At 54.3% G+C, this 23,677-nt stretch overlaps 1 protein-coding gene across 10 annotated transcripts in view; it reads left to right on the forward strand.

The window, feature by feature from the left end:
* The window catches only part of CACNA1B (calcium voltage-gated channel subunit alpha1 B), a 212,391-nt gene that overhangs the window by 107,687 nt on the left and 81,027 nt on the right, over positions 1 to 23,677 (forward strand). For 5 of the 10 annotated variants that reach the window (XM_027557028.1, XM_027557030.1, XM_027557031.1 and 2 more), the window contains exons 16-21: positions 6,339 to 6,456; positions 7,263 to 7,330; positions 10,261 to 10,367; positions 13,619 to 13,681; positions 17,047 to 17,826; positions 18,700 to 18,917. In XM_027557028.1, the coding sequence (XP_027412829.1) occupies positions 6,339 to 6,456; positions 7,263 to 7,330; positions 10,261 to 10,367; positions 13,619 to 13,681; positions 17,047 to 17,826; positions 18,700 to 18,917 (1,354 nt within the window). The remainder of the gene's footprint in view (positions 1 to 6,338; positions 6,457 to 7,262; positions 7,331 to 10,260; positions 10,368 to 13,618; positions 13,682 to 17,046; positions 17,827 to 18,699; positions 18,918 to 23,677) is intronic. The other 5 variants (XM_027557034.1, XM_027557036.1, XM_027557037.1 and 2 more) reach the window with 2 other exon arrangements.

Genomic DNA, 23,677 nt, shown 5'->3' on the forward strand with positions numbered 1-23,677 from the left:
ATTTCTGGGTTGGTGTCTCAAAGTGTCTTGAGTGTGTGACAGGTGTCCTGGAGGCCTGTGTTAGGACAGCAGTTGATCAGAAGGTCAGATTCCATCTGAGCCTCCTGGCTCCGCTTCAGAGCTCTCTCCCTCCATAGCTCTGTGAGGCAGGGGCTTCGTTTTGTCCACTGATGATCATAAGTGCCTGAAGGTTGCGTGGCGCACGACAGGCACTCTGTTTGCTCAGTGAAGGTAGATGCAAGTAGTCTGAAATAAAGGGTTAAAAAATCGAATCCAATTCTGTGTGAAGTAGAGCGTCATAGCTAAACTGCACTTATCTCAGTAATATAGTGATTTGTCAATGTAATTTCCTGATCTCTACATGTTAAAGAGAAAATAAGCATATCAATAGATGTAGAAAGTAAAATGTTGACATTATGATGAAAAACATGTTATACAAAGAACCTAAAATACTAAGGACTCAAAAACAAAAAAGCAACCCAAAACAAACCCACAGCTAGGTGGGGTAGCTAATATGGGTGAGCTTCCTTTTTGAAGGGACAGAGATGTTCTGAAATTGACTGTGGTAGTGGTTGCAATGGCACCCCACTCCAGTACTCTTGCCCGGAAAATCCCAGGGACGGGGGAGCCTGGTGGGCACCGTCTGTGAGGTCGCACAGAGTCGGACACGACTGAAGCGCCTTAGCAGCAGCGGCAGCAACGGTTGCGTATACTTGTGAGTGTACTGAAAACCACTGAACTGTGCACTTTAAGTGACTGAAATACATGATATGTTAACTTTATCTCTTAATTTCTTCTGAGAATCCCTTAGAAGAAATGAAGTAGCCCTCATAGTCCACAAAAGAGTCCAAAATGCAGTACTTGGGTGCTATCTCAAAACTGCCAGAATGATCTCTGTTCGTTTCCAAGGCAAATCATTCAATATCACAGTAATCCAAGTCTGAGCCCAATCCCTAATGCCGAAGAAGCTGAAGTTGAACATTTCTATGATGACCTACAAGACCTTCTAGAACTAACACCAATAAAAGATGTGCTTTTCATCATAGGGGACTGGAATGCAAAAGTAGGAAGTCAGGAGATACCTGGAGTAACAGGCGTTTGGCCTTGGAGTACAAAATGAAGCAGGACAAAGGCTAACAGAGTTTTGCCAAGAGAACACACTGGTCACAGCAAACACCTTCTTCCAACAACACAAGAGATGACTCTACACATGGACATCACCAGATGGCCAACACCAAAACCAGATTGATTTATATTCTTCACAACCGAAGATGGAAAAGCTCTATACAGTCAGCAGAAACAAGACTGGGAGATGACCGTGGCTCAGATCATGAACTCCTTATTGCCAAATGCAGATTTAAATTGAAGAAAGTAGGGAAAACCACTAGACCATTCATGTATGACCTAAATCAAAGTGGAAGTGACAAATAGATTCAAGGGATTAGATCTGATAGACAGAGTGCCTGAAGAACCTTGGACAGAGGTTCGTGACATTGTACAGGAGGCCGTCTGTGATCAAGACCATCCCCAAGGAAAAGAAATGCAAAAAGGCAAAATGGTTGTCTGAGGAGGCCTTAAAAATAACTGAGAAAAGAAGAAAAGTGAAAGGCAAAAAAGAAAAAGAAAGATATATTCATCTGAATGCAGACTTCCAAAGAATAGCAAGGAGAAATAAGAAAGCCTTCCTCAGGGATCAATGCAAAGAAATACAGGAAAACAATAGAGTGGGAAAGACTAGAGATCTCTTCAAGAAAATTAGAGATACCAAGGGAACATTTCATGCAAAGATGGGCTCGATAAAGGACAGAAATGGTATGGATCTAATGGAAGCAGAAGATATTAAGAAGAGGTGGCAGGAATACACAGAAGAACTATACAAAATAGTATCTTCATGACCCAGATAACCATGATGGTGTGATCACTCACCTAGAGCCAGACATCCTGGAGTCCAAAGTCAAGTAGGCCTTAGGAAGCGTCACTACAAACAAAGCTAGTGGAAGTGATAGAATTCCAGCTGAACTATTCCAAGTCCTAAGAGATGATGCTGTTAAAGAGCTGCACTCAATATGCCTGCAAATTTGGAAAATTCAGCAGTGTCCACAAGACTGAAAAAGGTCAATTTTCATTCCAATCCCAAAGAAAGGCAATGCCAAAGAATGTTCTACATACCACACAATTGCACTCATCTCACACATTAGCAAAGTAATGCTCAAAATTCCCCAAGAAAGGCTTCAATAGTATGTGAACCGTGAACTTCCAGATGTTCAAGCTGGATTTAGAAAAGGCAGAGGAACCAGAGATCAAATTGCCAACATCTGTCGGATCATTGAAAAAGCAGAATTCCAGAAAAACATCTGCTTTCTTGACTACACCAAAGCCTTTGATTGTGTGGATCACAAGAAACTGTGGAATATTCTTCAGGAGATGGGAATACCAGACTGGCTTACCTGCCTCCTGAGAAATCTGTATGCAGGTCAAGGAGCAACAGTTAGAAATGGAAATGGAACAATGGACTGGTCCAAATTGGGAAAGAAGTACATCAAGGCTGTATGTTGTCACCCTGCTTATTTAACTTATATGCAGAGCACATCATGGAAAATGCTGGGCTGGATGAAGCACCAGCTGGAATCAAGTTTTCTGGGAAAAATATCAATAACCTCAGATATGCACATGACACCATCCTTATGGCAGAAAGCAAAGAGGCACTAAAGAGCCTCTTGATGAAAGTGAAAAGTGAAAGTGAAGTCACTCAGTCGTGTCCGACTCTTAGTGACCCATGGACACCAGGCTCCTCCGTCCATGGGATTTTCTAGGCAAGAGTACAGAAGTGGGTTGCCATTTCCTTCTCCAGGGAATCTTCCTGACCCAGGGATCGAACCCAGGTCTCCCACATTATAGACAGATGCTTTACCATCTGAGCCACCAGGGAAGTCAAAAGTGAAAGAGGAGAGTGAAAAAGTTGGCTTAAAACTCAGCATTCAAAAAACAAAGATCATGGCATCTGGTCCCATCACTTCATGGCAAATAGATGGGGAAACAATGCAAACAGTGACAGACTTTATTTTCTCGGGCTCCAAAATCACTGCAGATGGTGACTAAAGCCATGAAATTAAAAGACGCTTGCTCCTTGGAAGAAAAGCTATGACCAACCTAGACAGCATATTAAAAAGCAGAGATATTACCTTGCCTACAAAGGTCCATCTAGTCAAAGCTATGGTTTTTCCAGTAGTCCTGTATGGATATGAGAGTTGGACCATAAAGAAGGCTGAGTGCCAAAGAATTGATGCTTTTGAACTGTGGTGTTGGAGAAGACTGTTGAGAGTCCCTGGGACTTCAAGGATATCCAACCAGTCCATCCTAAAGGAAATCAGTCCTGAATATTCATTGGAAGGACTGAAGCTGAAGCTCCAATACTTTGGCCATCTGATGTGAAGAACTGACTCGTTGGTGCTGGGAAAGATTGAAGGCAGGAGGGGAAGGGGATACCATGGATGAGATGGTTGGATGGCATCATTGACTCAATGGACATGAGTTTGAGCGAGCTCTTGGAGTTGGTGATGGACAGGCATGCTGCAGTCCAAGGGGTTGCAGAGTTGGACACGACTGAGCAACTGAATGAACTATATCTAAATAAAACTGTTATTTTAGAACGACCATAGCAAACATTGCAGATAAAAGATTGTTGATGGTGAATTTCATGTGCAACTTGACTGGACCACGGGCTGCCTAGATTGAACACTGTTTCTGGGTATGTCTATAATGGTGTTTCTGGATGACATGAACATTTGAATGGAGGACTGAGAAAGCAGATGTGGGACCTCGTCTAGTCCACTGAAGGCTTGAGTAGAGCAAAGGCTGAGTGGGGGAGAGTCCGTTCTTGCTGCCCAGTGTGTTTGAGCTGGGACGTTCGGCTTCTCTGCCCTTGGACTCAGATTTGGGCTGAAGCTTACACCGTCGTGTCTCCCAGTCGGCTGTGGGTCTTGGGACGTACTCTCCATAACCACAAGACAAGATATACCCAGACATCTCCTGTTGCTTTTTGTTTCTTTGGAGAACTCAGACTAGCACAGGTTGAAAGCATTGTGACTAAAGAAAAACCAAGGCTAGCTAGCATTCAGGCAGTTGAAGTCGATGTAATAAGGAAAAGGAAGAGGCAGGAGGCCTGGAGAGGATGGATAGGTGATGTGATTACACAGAGACCCAGAGAGTCAGCTAGAAACGGTAAGGGAAGCCAGCAGTGCTGCTGAACACAAGAGAAGCGTTGGAAGATAGAGCCTTTCTATATACCTGTATTGCTAAGTTAGAATATTCGACTAAAATGAAGGATTTCACTTACAGTAGTCACAAAAGCTATGAGTTACCCAGAAATAAATCCACAAGAAGTATGCAAGACCTTTACATGTGAAATTATAGCTAGTTATTAAAAGACCCGAAGAACTGAAAACAAATGTTTTTAAGGGGGAAGGCTTACTGTTGTAAAGGGATCAGTTCTCCCTAGTTTAATCAGTGATTCAAATCCCAACAGAACTTCTCTTGGCATTCAGCATGTTGATTCTATGGGACAGTAAATGTCCAAGAATAGCAAAGGCAATCAAGGTGGAGTGATTTGCCCCGCGGTGTGTCAGGACTTACTATAAAGCTACCATAATGAAGATTTTGACGTCTAAAGACAAAGTACCAGAGAACAGACTAGGAAGCCCAGAAGCATGCCCAGGCTTTTGTAGGAAGTTGGTCATATGCAAAAGATGGCATTTAAATCAATGGGGGATGGGTGGGGTATGGGGTAGGGGTGGAATGGTCAAAAAATGAGCCTTCTGTGTGGGAGAAAAGTTGATTTTCATCCTCATGGTAGACAGAACATAACCACAAACTCCAGTTGGATTAGAGATCTAAAAACCAAATTTTAAAATGATTCAGAGAAAATGTAGGAAAATTTGCCATGACCTTGGGATGGAGAGGGACTTCCTAAGAGGCAAAAAGCAGAAACCATAAAGGAAAGACTGATACATTTGACTTCATTAAACTTTTTAATAATTCAACAAATTAGTTAAAAGCAAAAGGACACAAGCAGATTTTTCCAGCAGACATTGGAGATAGAGGACTAGTATATACAAGACTCACTTTATTTATTTTAAAAATTAATTTATATATTTTAATTGGAAAAAAAAGAATGTACATATGGAAGTCAGCAAGAAAAGATGAGTCACGAGAAATATAAGCCAAAGAGTTGAAAGGGCCACAGAAAGGAGATCTGAGCAGATGTCCCACCTGACTGGCTGCTGCTTCACCCTGTGGGCTGGGAGCTATCAGAGGGTGTGACGGTGCTCAGTTTGGGACGAGGGTGTGAGGAAGACACAGCCTGAGTTGCTGATGGGACAGTAATTTGGGATAAGCGCTTTGGAAACATCTAGTTAAGTCAAGAGTGTGCAGAACCTGTGATCCAGCAGGCCCGGTTCTAGGCCAGCTTCATGTGCACAGTGGGCACCTCGAAGTGCCCATCGGAAGGTGGGTGAATGTGTGGGAGGGCCCTGGGCAGCACTTGCCAGGAATAGTGGGCTCACGTGTCCACATGGGTCGACTTCAAGGATGCAGCAGTGACTGAACAGAACGGTGTGTGTAGTCAGGCGCTTTTCTCTGCATGTTTGGAGCACGCATGGTATATTGTGTGTGTACATGTGTGTGGTGTAGATGGGAACGCACACTGGATTTGTGATTGTGGTTGCCTGTCAGGGTGATCATGGGCGGTGGGACCTGATGCAAATACGACAAACCGTCAGCAGTCTCCATCTTGAGTGGGGGACGCATGAAAGTCTGTTATCTTATCCCCTTGCATTTTTCCAAAATACAAATGCAAATGAGACCCGTTTCCTGATGGGGCAAGGATTGTGTGTAGCCGCTCTCAAAGCCTGGCCCACTGGACTGAGGAGGTAGCGAGCTGGAGGGTCAGAGGCCGCGGCTGCTGTCTGGCCTTGAGAGCTCATGCCGCCCCTGAGCCCTGAGTTCCTCACCTGCGTGGCAGTGACCTGGCAGCTGGGGACGTGGGGAGCCCACTGGGCAGACCCCCCTGCGCTGACCCCACGCAGCCCAGTGCTGGTCTCCTCGCCTTTGCTCGCCTTCTCTCCCGAGAGCTCTTTTTCCGTTCTTGGCAGAGACTCAGCCCAGCAGCCATGGCCCTTCTGGAAGTTCCTTTGGAGGCCCCTGGGCTGCCTTGCGTGTCATCCAAGAACCTGTGTGTGCACACACGTATGCCCTGGGCTCAGCTGTCCCTCCCTGGGCATGTGTGTGGGCTCTGGGGGCTGTGAGATGCGCCTGGGTGCTCTCCCTCCCTTCCTCCGCAGATCCTGACCGGGGAGGACTGGAATGCGGTGATGTACCATGGGATCGAATCACAAGGTGGAGTCAGCAAGGGCATGTTCTCGTCTGTGTACTTCATTGTCCTGACGCTGTTTGGGAACTGTATCCTCTGTGGGCTGGGCGAGGTGCCTCCTGGGTCCCTCTCCTCCTCACCCACTGTGGTGGGGTGGGAAGGGAGGACTCGGGGAAAGACATGGGCTTTGAGCCTGAGGGCAGCTGTTTGTTTTGTTTTCACTTTAATTTAAATTAATAATTAGGTTTTGGCACCAAGCTTTTAAAAAACCTCCCCCTGGTAGAAATGAATCTGCAGGGAAGCACAAGGGAAGGTCTTGTGTGGAGGACGCTCCTCAGGCTTGTGTCTGGAGTCGGGAAGGGGCTCTGCGGGGTCAGGGCAAGCCCAGCTGGGGAGGCTCTGCAGCGGGTGTCCCCATCCTGCCTGACTGGAGTGTTTCCCTGTGGCTGGACCCCAAGGGGCACGACCTTCATCCTGCTCTCTGGGCATGGCAAGGCCTCTGGGTTGCCCGTGGCTTTGGTTGATGCCAGGAGGCAGCAGCTGACCTCAGTGTGCTGTCTCATGGGCTGCTGCAGCCCTGCGCAGGTTCATCCATGAGGCAGAACCCTGGGGTGCCGTTCCCCCACCTCCTTGCCAGACAAGGGGGCCTGAGCTGCAAGGTCACCTACCCAGAGATTGCGTCAAGGAGGCTAGGGGGCTGCCTCCCAGCAGCTAGGCTGGGCTGTGTCTGACGGGGGCTGACATGGCTGGAGGGTTGGGGGATCAGGGGACATCCAGGAAGGAGGCAAGGCTGGCCAGGACCTGGGGAGATGGGCCCTGTGTTGCATGGAGGAAGCCGTAGCCTGACCCTGGGGAGGCTGGGGCATAGACGTCCTTCCTTAGCTGGAGCCACCAGACACCCTGCTGAACGTCTTCCTGGCCATCGCTGTGGACAACCTCGCCAATGCTCAGGAGCTGACCAAGGTATGTGGGTGGGTGCACCCGTGCAGCCCAGGGATGGGTGGATGGGGGTCAGGCCATGTCACTCTGGAGAGGCGGCGGCGTCAGGAGGGGGCAGGTCCTGCTTTAGGAACGTGTGGCCGTTGTCCAGGGCTCTCCTCAGTTCCTGGATATGCAGGGATGTGGGGGCACAAGAGGCAGGGGACACTGTGCCAGGAAGGGGGGTGACTGTGAGGGCCACTTCTGGGAAGTCAGGACCTGGGAAGGATGACCAGAAAAACAGGAGGCGGGGTGGGAGCAAGAGGTGGCCCACAGGAGACGCAACCCAGAGGCAGACCCAGATGATGGGGGCACGGCTGCCCTGGCTTCAGGATTGAAGGGCACGGGGGCTTCAGTGTGTGAAGTGGGGGCTGTGTCCTCTCAGAATGAGAGACATCGTGAGGTGGGCCCTAGGGGACATCCGGTCTGAACACCCTAAAGGGCAGGGAGGGGACCCTGTCGTCATTCCCAGGAGTGAGGGTCCCTTATGTTCATCCCCAGATGGTGAGGCGACCCTGGGATCCTCTCTGGGAGGGGAGGGGACCCCTGTGTTTGGTCTCCTGTGTGAATGGCTGAGCTCGGGTGGCCCTGTGTGGTGCTGCCCTCGGATTCTGGGCCAGGCTGGTGGCTGGAGGAGCAGCTGGTGTTTGTTCCAGCGCATCCGCACCCAGCGGGATGGCTTTCTCTCCAGGCTGTGCCCTGCGGGAGCCAGCTAATAGTCATCTCGCATCCCTGAGCCTGTGGGGGATGTGATCACACACGTCTCCCTGTGGCATCCCTCCGGGTGATGCGGCTTACTTTGACGCTGTCTGTCCCGGATGGTGCAGGCCGCCTGCTGTTTCAGCCTTGGGCTGGCGCTTTGACAAGCTTGGCTGCTGGTGCGAAGGGGCTGTGGTCCGGAGGCCTGAGGACGCTCTGACCCTCAAGGGCGCGCACCTGCTGTCTGTGTGCGTGTGTACACCTGTGTGTCTGTCTGTGTGCTCACCTCCACTGTCCCTGACAGCCACCCACTCAGTCCTGCATGTCCCAACACTTACCACTGTCCCTGCTCTGGGGCTTGACTTGGGTCTCCCCTGGGGAAGCTGGGCTCTGGACGTCTCTGCGACTCCGGTGTCCATGTGCTCCTGGCCCTGCCTCCCCACCTGGCCCCCTGAGAAGAATGTTCCCCCAGGGGCTCATGGGTGCACCCGCCTCTGCCTCCGCTCGACTGGGCTGGGCTGTGCCTGTGGGTCTGGACTCCTCCCTTCCTCTGAGGGTCGGGAATCCCCCTGGCCTGCCTATTACTGTTGTCAGTCGGTTGGTGGACTGAATCTCGCAATCCAGGAGCAGCTGGAGAGTGGCCCAAGCCCCTGGCTGGGGGCACCGGTGTAGCCACAGAGCACTTCTGGCATCAGGATTTCTGGAGCCCCGTGAACCAGGGGTGCTCAGCAGCCTTGGTGATCTGGCACCAGCTGTCCTGAGCTTGAGGGCAAAGCTCTCACTGCCCCTTCAAGGTTGTCAGTGGGAGGATGTACTGACAGGCTGTGTCCTGGGGCCCTGTGTCCGGGCCTGGACACCCTGTGTGGTGACCCCTTTGGACACACTGCCCTAACTCAGGGGTCCCCTCCCTTTTGGAGGCGGAAGTGGAGGCCTGTTTGAGTCAGGCTCTGGGCACTCCTGGGCTGGCCAAGGGTCCCAAAGAGTGGGGCTTGGTGCTCCCTCCTTCGTGCTCCCGCTAATACACGGTAGTGTCAATTGTTTTTTGAAGTAGAAATAAACCCACGTCAAGTTTGTAGAACACCCACTGGAGTGACTTGAGGACCATAAACCAGGATGGAGCCTGGAGCTGGAGGAGGGGCGTCCCTTTGGGGCTTCGTGGTGGGTCTGGTTCTGCTGCCCTCCGGGGCCTGAAGCTGGCAGCTCTCTTCTCTTTGGTGGGAAATGTACAGACAGCTCACAGGGGCTTACTTGCCATTACTGTGCCCTAAAAGCAAATTCAAGGATGTTTGGGATGTGTTGGGAATGCCAGCTTCCAGAGGAGCCAGGTGGGCCTGGGGTTGGGGTCATGAAGGAAATAAGGGTGGTCCCAGTGATGTAGCTGGACCACACAGAGACTGGTGGGCCTGTAGACTCAGCCTAGCGCTCTCAGCCTAGAGATCTGAGGAGTAGAACATTTTGGTTTTGCCTGGTGACATGGGCTCGGGGCTGAAGGGTCCGTCCTCCTCCACGTGGAGTGGGCAGAGGTGGGGCAAGGCGTCTGCTCAGGTGTCACATGCCGGCCCGGAGGCAGAGAGCCTCGGGGCTCTTCTCCAGGAGCTCAGTGAGGAATGGAACCCATGGTCAGGCACAGTCACCGCTGGGGATAGGTGGTCGGATGTGACCCGGTAGGTCCGGGTGGAGAAGCTCTGAGGTTGTGAGGTGGCCCTGCTAGGCACTCCTGGGGAGGGCTCCCGTGGGCGGTGCTGCGGGGCACCTGGGCTTAGGGTGGCCAGCTGCCCCTTGCGCTGGCTCACTGCTCTGGGGCAGAGACAGATTTCGTTCCAGTGAGACAACTGCTGGGGTAGGCAGGAGGGGGAGCAGGTGCGAATAGAAAGAGGGGTTTGCATTTCACCAGAGTGAGACTGACATGCAGGAATGTGTTCCTGGGCTGGAGCTCCAGAGTGGTGCTGTCAGCGGTGAGCATGCGGGGAAGGCTGCTGACTGGGGACTGTCACCTGCAGAGATGGGCATAGCAGGGGTGTCTGGAGCCTGGTGGATCGTGCTGAGGCAGGAGCCAGCTGTCTGGCCTTCAGCTCAGGGGGCGGGAAGGATTCAGAGGCTCTAGGATGAAGAGTTGGTGGCACGAGAGGAGGTCAGGTGGGGCTGAGGCTTCTGTGGAATCTCAGAGTGGACACAGCACTCTCAGGCTAGCTACAGTTTTCTGTCTGTCCAAGCAGGACGAAGAGGAGATGGAAGAAGCAGCCAATCAGAAGCTTGCTCTGCAAAAGGCCAAAGAAGTGGCTGAAGTCAGCCCCATGTCTGCCGCGAACATCTCCATTGCTGCGTAAGGCTCTAGGAGTGGGTTATGGGGTGGTGGCAGGGTTGCTGCAGAGCCCAACTCCTCCTGGGGCTTCTAGAGAGGGCCCTTGCCTTGATTGGAGCCTCTCAGGACACAGCCCTCCCCAGGAGCTGAGGTGGGAGCAGTGGCTCTCCTCCCCGGCAGGGGCCTTTGAGCAAGGAGACCACCAGGTAGAGCCTCTGGCTTCTCCCTGCCGGGATGAGAGTGAGGTGTTGGCGGTGCTGTGGGTGGGAGCAGCCTGCTGATGGCGGTCCCCCTGGACAGTCTTGGGCGGCTCCAAGTATGTCTGACTTCGGCTCAGTTTTTCAGAAATGTGTTTTGTGAGGCGAAAGATTCAACATGGTACTTCAGCAGCCCAAGAGTCAACACAGTTTCCCAAAGCATCTTTGAGTTTTTAATGTTGGGACAGAGGTCAAGAGGTGGCCTCTCTGATGAGAGGTGGCTGCTCTGCTCTGATGAGAGGAGGTCAGGTGGGGCTGAGACTTCTCTGGAGCCTCCAGGCACCTTGCAGGAGCACCGCTGCTGTGCTATGGCCTTCAGAGTTGGGGCAGAGCACCCAGCCCAGGGCCAAGAGCTGCAGTGGCTGCGGGAGGTCGGCCCCCGGCAAGAAGGTGGGAAAGTCTGGTCCCGTGTCTGGTCATTGGGTGACCGCAGGAAAGCACACGAGGGTTGGGGCCAGACTGAGTCCACCTGGAGCCACCAGTCTTGCCTCCAGCCCCACGCTCACCACCCGCCGGCCCCTCCGGCTCCGGGGCTGACCCATGGGCCCTCGCTCTGCAGCTGCGCCCCTCTGCTGTGCTGACTGAGGTCAGAGTGCCAGGGGTAGCCTCAGGCCCTTCCGCGGTGATGCAGGCGGCAGCGCTGAGTGCTCTGGGGGGATGAGTCTGAGGAAGTGTGCACATGCACGGGTGGGGTCGTCTTAGCAGCTCGGTCTCACCTGGAAGTCACAGGGCCATGGCCTGTTTTCTAGGAGGGCATTTGCAGAGGTCCTGTCTCTAAGGTGACCAGAGGTGGTGGCCTGTGTGGGAGAAGAAGCAAAGGGAGGTCCCAGGCCCTGAGTGAAGGCGGGGCAGGGGCCTGCAGAGAGCCAGGCAGGACACGGCTGCCACCACTCCGCCAGCTGCTGGGGCCCTGGAGCCCAGTTATCCTGGAGTCTTGTTGTCTGGCCAGTGCACCTGCTCTGTCTGCTTGGTCCTGGGCTTACAGTGACCCTGGTGACTTCCTGTCACAGCCTCTTCTCCCAAACTGTGTAAGCTGCTGGCAGTCTGCGTGGAGGATGTGGTGGCGGCTGACCAGTCTGTTCACGAGGGCCTTGTGTGGATTCTGTGTACTGTTTGCCTTCATGCTGTTCTGGGGGGAGTGTGATGTCCTATGTCTCTGCTGCTGGCCAGGGCTGCCCGCTCCTTGGGAATGTGTGGCAGGGCATCCACCCCGACCTGGGCAGAGACCCCAGAGAGGAGGGGCCCCCGGCACAGCCACAGGGAGCTTGTCCAGACACCAGAAAGGGAGGGCTGGATGCTCTTTCTGTTTCTCCGTCCCCACCCTGTTCAGGACGCTGCTGTGCAGGAACCAGGCTGTGGACCTATGTCCCCAGGGCCTGGGGGACACTTGGTGCTCCCCTCACAGCAGGCCCTGAGCTCGGTGCTGATCTGTCCATGCTGTGGCCAACCTGGGGTGTGTCCAGGTGCTGGCCCCTGGGTCCTCCTGTGGGTTCTGCAGGCCCACCCAGGATGCAGCTTTGGGTCCTCAGCCCACCTCTGATGCACGTACAGGGGCTCTGATGTGACCCCCCGAGGTCCCATTTCCTGGAGGAGGTCTGGCCTCAGGCATGGGGGTGGGGTGAGGCCGCTGTGCGTGGCTGTTCATTTTTCTCCGTCAGCTGAGGCATCTGAGGGCGGGGCCTCCCTGAGACGGCTGCTCCCACGTCCGTCTGTCCATCTGCCTGGCTCCCTGCTCCACTGGCAGCACCAGCCTCTCACGGTCACTTCTCTGTCTGAGCTGCTGAGGTTGGGGGACAGGGTGTCCCCCGCCAAATCTGCTCCCCAAGCTGTGCTGTGTGGCCTGTGAGACGGGGCCTGCTGAGATGTGCTCTGTGGGCCTCGGATGCTCGGGGCAGTTTTAGGGTCTCTGATGTTTGAAGGGCTCTGTGGACCTTGCCCGAGACTCTGTGCTGGCCCCGCCTGAGTGGGGTGTCCGAGTCACTCGAGCCTCCGTGGGGACCCCAGTGTGTGGCTGCAGGGGACAGTCCTCTCAGGCTCCCTGGAGGGGGGACACTCAGGCCGATGTGGTCATCCGAGTTCTCGGCTGCATCAGCCTCAGGAGCGCTGGTGCCCATGGCCCCTCCTGCACACGCGTTCACACTCACAGCCACTCTTGATGTTCACAGTCTCAGTCACACTCACACACACTCACAAGTTCACACACGGGGTCATGCACACTGCTTTGCTCACTCTCTTGGACACACGTGCCTCTCTGCATGCAGGGTCAGCAGGCCCGTGAGTAGTTTTGAGCTTCTCACATGTTTGTCGACTCAGCCTTGAGAAGGCAGAGTTGGATACCCACCTGGTCCTCCCCTGGGGAAGCTACCTTGAAGGGAAATGACTGTAAAGAGATCTCTGGTTTCTCTCTATTGATTTTGGAAAAGCTTCTAGAAAGACACTCAAGGGAAGATGGGCTGTTGATGGAACCTGTTTGCCCCTGGGAAGGGTGGTGGTGAGTGGGAGGCAGTGACTCAGAGCCTGGGCAGCCTTGGCTGGGGGCCAAGCACAGTGGTCGGGAAGCAGGGCCCAGGCAAGGCCGCGAGCAGGTAAGGCCCCTGTGTCAGCCATCTCTGCTCCGTCTTGAAGGGGTTAGTGGTCCCCAGCACTAACTGGGGGATGGAGGCACCAGGTCCGACAGAGGAGGGCTGTTGAGAATTGCAGGGTGGGAGGTGCCTGCTCTTTCCGGCCCCGCTGCCCTTCCAGGGGCAGTGGGCACAGAGCTGGGTTGGTCGGCTCAAGGTAGCCTTCCTGCCCTCCAGCCGTGGTGGTTGCTGCTGTGCTGGACGTGCGTGCTCTCTCAACTTCTCCTTTACCCCGAGGTCCCGGCCGGTGTCGTTCTGACGAAGCGTCCCTGGCCTCCGGCCTGGATGCACGCCGAGCCTCTGTCCTGACCAGTGCGGCTGGCGCGTGCTCTGGCCCTCTTGGAGCGCTCTCTGGTGTTCTCACTTTGTTCTGTTTTGTTTTTTGCATGTGCAGTTTTGTAAAGCAAACTCGAGGTACTGTATCTCGCAGCTCATCTGTCTCCAGCGTAAACTCACCGTGAGTCTCTCTGCTACGATTTCCATCTGTGGCTTCATGATAACTACACACCAGCACCTTTGCCCCTAACTCTGCTTTCCCACTTCAAGTCATTCGCTTCAGGGGGCAGCTCCAGGACCACCTCCCGCGCCCCTCTGGGGACACAGGCTCACTTCCTGGCGCCCTCACATCCTGCTCAGCCTGCTCCCGGGATCAGGCTCTCTGAGCTCAGCCCCTCCTCCTCTCCTGGTCGTCCTCTCTGCTGTCTGTCCCTGTGCGGTCACTCTGGCATCATGAGCAGGTCTGCTTTTCCTGAGGTGACCACCATGGGGAGCCGTTGGCTGTCTCCTTGCAGCTCCTGTGAAGTAGAAGTAGAGGGTCCTCAGGGGCTCAGGGCATATGTGGGGCCCTCCTGCTCCAGCCTGCCTTACCTGGGAGAGGACGTCTCTGTGATCCTTAGGAAGTTCTAGCGAGAGCAGAGCTGCTGCCTGTTTGCAAGGCTGCAGAGACAGGGAGAGCCTGAGGTGGGGCCACAGGAGCACTGAGGTGGCCCTGCTGGGGGGTGACACCCGTCTGACTGTCCCCAGGGGCTTCTTCCTGCAGGTGAGAAGTCCCTGGGGATGGCCGGGTGCCCTCCCTGTGCCCTGGTGCTGACTGGCGCTCCCGCGGTCCCTGAGCCCCACCCCCTGTTGCTGGGCAGCACAGGGCTGGGCTGGTGCGGCCACAAGAATGCAGAGCTGCTGCTGTTCGGCCCCCAATGCCCACAGGATAAGAGTCTGGGCCCCAAATGATTGACTCCAGGCTGGCAGAAAACGCGATGCATCGCAGGTACCCACAGTGTTGCACCTGGGCTGCTTCTGCTTGTCACACTAGGGGTGACTGAGGGGTGACAGCTTTCTCAGCGCAGAGACCCCAAAGCAGAGCCATGCCACAGAGGCTCCTTCTGAGTCCTGTCAGCACGTGGCCGAACTCAGCTCTGCAGGCAAGCCGGGCTGGAACGTGGTGGGGCGGCTCCTCCCTGGGCCTCCTTCAGGGAGGCCTTTGCCTGGGTCTGAGCCGCCTGCCACTCTGCACTGGGGGTCTCTTGCACATCCTGAGCTGCTTGGGAACTTGGTGGAGAGGCATGGGGGGGAGGCGAGCACTGGTCACAGTGCGCCATGCGTCGGGCAGAGCAGGCACAGAGAGGCCCACAGGCGGGTGCACCTCAGCAAGGCTCAGACCCAGAGACACGTCCAGAGAGGCAGCCATGCTACATGCTGGGTGGGCACAGATAGTCCTAGGGGGCGGAGGCCCAGCGTGGCAGCAGTCCAGTGGGAGTGGGGCTGGGAAGTTATGCAGGGAGCCTGGATGCACTCTCTAGTCCAGCAGGCAACCCGCCTCTTCGTGGACTTGAGCTGGTTCCTCGGTGGGACGGAGCTGTGTCTGAGGGTAAGGGTGAGGGCAGAGCCGTTCCTCCTGAGCCACCACGTGTCCCCATCATCTTCACTGCCTGCCTGTTTGTGTTCTGGCAGACGGCACAGGCCCCGGGGCTCATGGCTGCATCTGAGCAGGCCGCCACCTGCTGCCCATATGGCTCAGAGTCCAGGTCCATCTCCGGCTGCTGGGCTGATAAGGAGGCTGACCAGTGGCTGGCTGTCAGCTCTCGTGGCCTCCTGCACCCGGGGAACTCCCCCTGGTGGCTGTTGTCCACTGTACAAGGTTCAGTCTTGTTCAGAGTCGGACCCTTTGTTTTGATGCCAGCTGGGGATGGGGAGGTCCCCTGGGGCTCTGGGTTGAAGGCAAAGAAAGATAAGGTGGGTCTGTTGCGAGGTGACCTCGGGAACGGGGCAGCAGGTCAGGGCTTGGGGGGTCAGCTAAAGGTGTGGGTCGGCAGATGGCCGGAGAGGCCGGCAGTTGTCCCTGTGTGTCTCCTGCCTGCCCTCCGGCTGGGCCCCCAGGGACAGACATCAGGCTCTGCTGCTCTCATACTTCCGAGGTGCTCTCCTGGAAATGGCTCCCCACCCTGAACCTGGACTAACCCTACAAAGGGCAGGACTAGTGTGGTGCTCCGTGGCCGCAGCCCAGAGCCGGGGGTGGGGCCTGTCCAGCCCGGCCCTCAGGGCCCTTGGGTTGTGGCTCTCGGCTGTGCTGTCAGCGCAGCTGGGGTCTGGCCAAGGCCTCACGTCTCCTTTAGACACTCTTTCCCTCTTGTCCTTGCATGCGTCCGGTCCTGGCTCCGTCAGTGCCTTGCTGTGGACCCTGTGGGTCACAGCTCTGTGCGCAGTGTGCCGTGGGGACAAGAGGAGGGCGTGAGGGCTGGGGAGGTGGCCAGATGCCACCTGATCCAGATGCCACGGCCATCCTTGTCCTGTGCTGCCCCTGCTGCCCAGGGGGTTCTAGGAACCTCTAGAGGGGAAGGCAAGACTGGCCCTCTGAGGCATTTTCCACTTGGCCAAGGTGGTGTTGGGGTCACCAACTCTGGGGTCTTGTCTAGTGAAAATTGCAGAATGCAAAGGGCTTCCATGCACCCTGGGCTGTGGACCCCCCGTGACCATGTGGGTGAGCTTGGCGGATGGCCATCAGGGCCTTCAGGAGCCTGTGCCATGAGGGCTGAGCCTGGGCCACAGGCCATTCCTGGTGCCGGAGAGCTCTCAGCCTCTGTGGAGCCAGGAGAGAGGGGGTACTGGTGACCACAAGAGGGGGTGTCCAGCCCCAGACCTGATGCTGGGTTGCTGGGCATTCAGCAAATGGTCATTGAGCTGAGTGGCAGCTGCCCAAATGGGTCTGACCAGCTCAGGGAGAGTGCTTGCCCGACTCCTGAGGGCCAGCTGTCCCAGGGCCCCTCACTCCCTGGGCCGCCCTCCCCTCTGCTCCTGATGACCCGCCTCTTCTTGAGTTCCCTCTCAAACACCCTCTGTGTGCTTCTGGCCAGTGACTCTCCTCCTGGAGGGAGAGACGGAGAAGCCCCTCCTTAGGCAGCCCCCACCCAGTCCCACTCCATTTGGACGCTGCCCCCCTCCTTGCCCCATTTTGGCCTTCCTGGCAGGTGGCCCCCCTGCCCGAGAAGCCCGTCTGCCACCTCATGCTAGTGCCTGCCATTCCCACTGCCCTGCAGCCCTCGTGCCCTCCGGCCTGGGGCCCCCACCTCAGGTGAGGCTCTCTCAGTCTGTGGGCTCCGCCACAAGGGGCATAGGGACGAGGTCTGTTAGCCCGGGTATCTGCCACCGACTCAGCCCATCCACTCTGCTGGGCTGGCCAGGACTCCTGCCGCCTTCTTCCCTCCTCTCGCCCTGCGTCCCTGCGTCCTCTGCCATCCGTCCATCGCTCTGTGTCCATCAGTGGCTTCCCCTGCGGAGCAGAGAGGTGGGACGCAGCGCAGGGGGCTCACAGGGGCGGTCTCCCCACAGCAGGCAGCAGAACTCGGCCAAGGCGCGCTCGGTGTGGGAGCAGCGGGCCAGCCAGCTGCGGCTGCAGAACCTGCGGGCCAGCTGTGAAGCGCTGTATAGCGAGATGGACCCCGAGGAGCGCCTGCGCTTCGCCACTTCCCGCCACCTGCGGCCCGACATGAAGACGCACCTGGACCGGCCGCTTGTGGTGGAGCCAGGCCGGGATGGCGCGCGGGGGCCTGCGGGGGGCAAGGCCCGGCCCGAGGGCGGGGAGGCCGGCGAGGGTGCCGACCCGCCGCGCAGGCACCACCGGCACCGCGACAGGGACAGGGACAAGGCCGCAGCCCCGGCGGGGGAGCCAGACAGGGCGGACGCCCCGAAGGCGGAGGGCGGGGAGCCGGGGGCCCGGGAGGAGCGGGCGCGACCGCGCCGCAGCCGCAGCAAGGAGGCCGCAGGCCCCCGCGAGGCCAGGAGCGAGCGAGGCCGCGGGCTGGGCCCGGACGGCGGCCGGCGCCACCACCGGCGGGGCTCCCCGGAGGAGGCCGCGGAGCGCGAGCCCCGGCGCCACCGCGCGCACCGGCACGCGCCGGAGCCGAGCAGGGAGGGCGCGCCCGGGAGCAAGGGCGAGCGGCGAGCGCGGCACCGCGGCGGCTCCCGGGCCGGGCCCCGGGAGGCCGAGAGCGGCGAGGAGCCCTCCCGGCGGCACCGAGCGCGACACAAGGCGCCGCCCGCACACGAGGAGGCGGAGAAGGAGGCCGAGGCGGAGGACAGGGACAAGGAGCCCCGAAACCACCAGCCCAGGTGAGTCGGCGCGGGGCGGGGGCGCGGCCCCGGGCGGGGACGGTCCGCCTTGTTGGTGCTGTGCGAGAAGGCCTTTCACCGCGTGCTGGGGAGCTTGGCTCAGGGAAATGTAGCCTAGTAGTCTAAGGTGCCCAGGTGCAAGGGAGGCTTAGGGCAAAATCGTTGGGACTGGTTGGGATCAGGAAGACTTGGAAAGAACAAGGTGACCCAGAGAGAAGAGAAAAATGGGGAGCACTGTGACGGAAGGAGGGTCAGGAGAGCCTGGGGGAACCTGAGGAGGCCTCCAGGCTAAGGGTGTAACGGAAGGGGGCTGGGCTGTGTGCCTCTGACAGAAAGGACCCTGCCCTGTTCCCTCCCCAGGCCAGCCAGCCTGGTCCCGCGCTGGGACAGGATTCCCAGGGTGACTATGAGAGCCTGGGGGTAACAGGGGCTGCTAGGCTGAGACCAGCCATCTCTACACTTGCCAACAGGTCACAGACCACCCGGAACTCTCATAGTCAGAGGCTGCAGCTCAGGATCAGCCCCACCTAGGCAATGTCTTTGCAGAGCTCTGTGCTTGGCCCTGGTGGGGCCCCAGATAGGTAGGCTTAGGGTAACATCCTCTTCCAGGCTTCTTTATTCTGCCAACAGTTCTGTTACATACACATAATGTGATGTCAGCCATGCCTGGCCTTTTGCCAGGGAAAAACAGGTGAGTCAGCTGCAACCCTACCTTTCAGATCCCAAAACACAGAATGTATAGGATGATAAAAGTCAAAACAGAGGAGGTGGTCAGGGATTTATTTGATCAGGATAGGGGTTTAAGAAGCTGGGTTTTGCAAGTAGAATAGGAGTTTGGGGCTACATCACTCTGATGTGCATTATTGGTTGCAGGGAGTCGCACTGTGACCTGGAGGCCAGTGTGGTCATTGGTGTGGGCCCTGTGCATGCCCTGCCCAGCACTTGTCTAGAGAAGGTGGAAGAGCAGCCAGAGGATGCAGACAATCAGCGGAATGTGACTCGCATGGGCAGTCAGCCCTCAGATCTGAGCACCGCTGTGCGTATCCCAGTGACGCTGACCGGGCCTCCCGGGGAGACCACGGTTGTTCCCAGTGAGTATCTCCCCTCAGCAGCTGGGCAGGGCCCCCCTTGTGTGGGCCCACTTTGTGCTCCTTCTTCCCCTCCTGCTCCGCAGCGGCCACCTGGGGACAGAGCTTGCCTCTGGGTCTCTCTCAGCTGGAGAGTCTGTGCTGCCGGCATCTGTGCCTCCACGCCCCTTTGCTTTCCAGGGCCCAGAGGAGCACTGTCACTGTTACAGGTCACTTAAGCCTTAGTCTCCTCGCTTCCAAAATATTTGCAAGTTCCCAGGTAAGTGCCAGGCATGGTGTTAGTGCAGAGGCCCAGCAGGAGGGAGCGTGACTGGCTGTCCTCCTGGGGCCCAGAGTCTCGTCAGGAAGACAGACCACAACATGGTTACAGCTCTTCACAGTCGTACCAGTGCTGCCAGGAACTATGGCCACAGACCAGCCTGAGGTTGGGGGTTAGTAGGGGAGAGGACGAGGGTCTCAGGGTGGTGGTCTTCCATGCTGCCTGGTCCCTGCTCTGCGGTTCCTCCCAGGCCTTTGCTTGCGGTCCTGAAGGAACGGTGGTTGCACAGCTGACCGTGTTCAGGCACTGAGGGCACAGGATAATAAAAACGTCAACCTCCTGGTTTCAGACTAGCCCCTCACACTATGCGCAAGGGCACCGGTGTTTCGTGAGCACCAAGGACAGAGAAAGCATTCCCAGGGGCAGAGCTGACGTGAATTCCAGATGGAGATATAGTCTCAGGCAGACCTAGATGCTGCCACCCGCCTGCGTGTGTGCAGACCTGTCCACACACAGATGCGAGCACACACGTGCTCTCACCTGCGGTGCTCTCACCTGGGGCCGGGTGTGACGGTGCAGTTGGAGCTCTGGCTGCTGAGCCTTCCCTTCCTCACTGCTTCCTTGGAAGGAAGCTTTCCCTGGTCCCTTGTGCTGTTTTACCTCCCACAGCGGTAGTGTGTGTGTTTTCCCTGACTCCAAAATGAGCCCCTGGGTATGCTTCTTTCTGGATCAGCTTGAGGGTCCCACCTGGCTTTTGCCGACAGAAACCTAGATGTGGCCCCTCCCCCTGACCCGGCAGCCGCTGGCCCTTTTACTGCGTCTGTCATTTGCCTTTTCCACAATGCCATACGGTTGGATTTGCATAGTATGCAGCCTCTTCAAATTGGCTCCTTTCACTTACCCATGTTCGTTTAAGGTTCCTCCGTGTCTTTTCATGACTTTATAGCTCATTTCTTTTTTGTGCTGAATACTATTTGGTTGTTGGGGTGGACCACAGTTTATTTATCCATCCATCTGTTGAAGGACACCTTGGTTGTTTGGAAAATTTTGGCAATTATGAATAAAGCATTCATGTTCATGAATAAGCATTCATGTTCAGGTTTTTGTGTGCGCATACATTTCCAGCTCATTTGGGTAAATATCTAAGAGTGTGATTTTTGGACTATATGGTGAAACTGCATTTATCTTTTTTAAGAACCTGATCTAACAAATTGGCTGTATCGCTTTACATTCCCACCAGCAATAAATGAGAATTCCTAGTGCTTCACATGCCTCTCCAACAGTTGGTACTGCCCATGTTTTGAATTTTCTCCATTCTAGTAAGTGTGTAATGATATCTCATTTATTAGCTTATAATTCCTTAATAACACATGATGTTGAGCTTCTTTTAATATGCTGATTTAATATCTGTATATCTTCTTTGGTTAGGTGCCTATTAATCTTTTGCTCACTTTTAAATATTTTATTTGAAAAAAATTGTAGAGACTTAATTTTTTAAAGAGCAGTTTAAGTTTCAGAACAAAATTGGGAGGAAGGTACCAAGATTTCCATATACTCTCTGCCCCCACACATGCAGTAGCCTCCCTATTACTCATCAGAATGGCGCTTTCTTTTTTTAACCAAAGATGAACCTACATTGGCACATCATAATCACTCAAAGTCTATAGGTTACGTTAGAGTTCACTCTTGGTATTGTACGTTCTGTGTGTTTGGACAAATGTATAATAAGATACATCCATCACTGTATGGCCACACGTACAGAATATTTTCAGTACCCTGAAAACTCTCTGTGCTCTGCCTGTCCGTCCGTGACTCCCACCACTGACCTCTCCATGGTCCGCGTTGTTTCGCCTTTTCCAGAATGCCATGTAGTTGGAATCATACAGTATGTAGCCTCTTCAGATTGACCTCTTTCCCTTACCAACATGCAATTTAAGGTTTCTCTGTGTCTTTTCATGGCTTGATAGCTCATTTTTTTTTTCAGTGCTGAAGAACATTCCATAATGTTATTATCCAGGGCTTCCCTGGTGGCTCAGCTGGTGAAGAATCCGCCTGCAATGCGGGAGACCTGGGTTCAACCCTGGGTTGGGAAGATCCCCTGGAGAAGGGAACGGCTTCCCACTCCAGTATTCTGGCCTGGAGAATCCCATGGACTGTATAGCCCATGGGGTCGCAAAGAGTCAGACATGACTGAGCGACTTTCACTTCATTTCAACATTCCATTATCTGGATGCACCTTAGTTTATCCATTCAACTACTTGAGAACATCTTGGCTGCCTCCAAATTTTGGCAATATGAATAAAGCTGCTATAAACATTTGTGTGCACATTTTTGTGTGGACATAAATTTTCAGCTCCTTTGGGTAAGTACTAAAGAGAACGATGGTTGGTTCACATGGCAAAAAAATATTTAGTTTTGAAGAAACCACAAAACTGGCTGTACCATTTTGCATTCCCACCAGCAGTGAATGAGAATTTCTGTTGCTCCACATTTTGACAGCATTTGGTATTTCTAGTGTTCCAGAATTTGGCCATTCTAACTGGTGTGCAGTGGTATCAGATTGTGTTGATTTTCATTTCCTTGATATCATTTGCTGTGGGACATCTTCATGTGCTTATCCACCCTCTGTATATCTTCTTTTGTGAGATGTCTGTTAAGGTCTTTTGCCCATATTTTATTCAGGTAGTTATTTTTATTGTTGAGTTTTAGTTATGTATTTTGAATAACAGTCTTTTATCTGATGTGTCTTTTGCAAACATTTTCTCTCAATTTGTTGCTTGTCTTCTCATTCTGTTGGTGTCTTTTATAGAGCAGAAGTTGTTAATTATCTCCTAGGAATGTTATTCGGAGAAGGCAGTAGCACCCCACTCCAGTACTCTTGCCTGGCAAATCCCACGGATGGAGCAACCTGGTAGGCTGCAGTCCATGGGGTTGCGAAGAGTTGGACACAACTGAGCGACTTGACTTTCACTTTTCACTTTCATGCATTGGAGAAGGAAATGGCAACCCACTCCAGTGTTCTCGCCTGGAGAATCCCAGGGATGGGGTAGCCTGGTGGGCTGCCGTCTATGGGGTCGCACAGAGTTGGACATGACTGAAGCAACTTAGCAGCAGCAGCAGTAGGAATGTTATTGGAAAATATCCTGGTGCTAGGAAGGACCGAGGGCAAGAGGACAAAGGGGCAACAGAGGATGAGATGATTGGATGGCATCACTGACTCCAGGAGATAGTGAAGTCTGCAGTCCATGGGAAGTCTGTCCTTCACTATCTCCTGGAGTTTGCTGAAACTCATGTCTACTGAGTCAGTGATGCCATCCAATCATGTCATCCTCTGTTGCCCCCTTCTCCTCTTGCCCTCAATCTTTCCCTGGTAGCTCAACTGGTAAAGAATCTGCCTGCAATGTAGGAGACCCCAGTTTGATTCTTGGGTTGGGAAGCTCACCTGGAGAAGGGATGAGCTACCCACTCTAGTATTCTTGGGCTTCCCTGGTGGCTCAGACGGTAAAGAATCTGCCTGCGGTGTGGGAGAACTGGGTTTGATCCCTGGGTTGGGAAGATCCCCTGGAGAAGGGAATGGCAACCCTTTCAGTAATCTTGCCTGGAGAATCACCGTGGACAGAGGAACCTGGTGGGCTACAGTCCATGGATTGCAAAGAGCTGGACATGACTGAGTGACTAAGCACAGGGAATTCTGGCATGCTGCAGTTCATGGGGTTGCAGAGTCAGACAGGATTTAGTGACTGGACAGCAACAGGAGTGTTATGATTTTGCATTTCGTGTTTAGGCCTGTGAGGCATTTTGGGTTAATTTTTGTGAGGGGTGGGAAAATCTCTCTAGATTCTCTTTTTTATCTTGCGTTGGATGTCCAGTTGCTCCAGCACCATTTACTGAAAAGACTTTGCCCCACTGCACTGACTGTGATTTGTGGGAACCTGTTTCTGGACTCTCTTTTCTGTTCTGTTGATCCGTTTGCTCATTCTTTCACGAGGACCACACTGTTTTGATTACCATAGCTGTGTAGTAAGTCTCGGGCTTCCCTAGTGGCTCAGACGGTAAAGCGTCTGTCTGCAGTGCAGGAGACCCAGGTTTGATCCCTGGGTTGGGAAGATCCCCTGGGGAAGGAAATGGCAGCCCGCTCCAGAAGTTGGGTAATGCTGATCCTCTAACTTTGGTCTTCTTTGAAATTACACTGTTGGCTATTCTGAGTCTTTTACATCACCTTATAAAACTCTAGAATCACTTTGCTGATACCCATGAAACAACTTGTTGGGATTTTTATTGAGATTGCCTTGAATCTATAGATCAAGTTGGAAAGAACTGGCAACTTGACAATGTTGAATCCTTCCATCCATGAACAAGGAATGCCTCTCCATTTATTTAACTCTTTTATTTAATTCATTGGAGTTTATAGTTTTCCTTATAGGGGAAAACTTGCACATACTTTGTTGGATTTATACTTAAGTATTTCATTTGAGGGGATGTTAATGTGCATAGTGTTGTGTTT

Source organism: Bos indicus x Bos taurus, chromosome 11 (assembly GCF_003369695.1).
Source record: "Bos indicus x Bos taurus breed Angus x Brahman F1 hybrid chromosome 11, Bos_hybrid_MaternalHap_v2.0, whole genome shotgun sequence".
Lineage (NCBI taxonomy): Eukaryota > Metazoa > Chordata > Mammalia > Artiodactyla > Bovidae > Bos > Bos indicus x Bos taurus.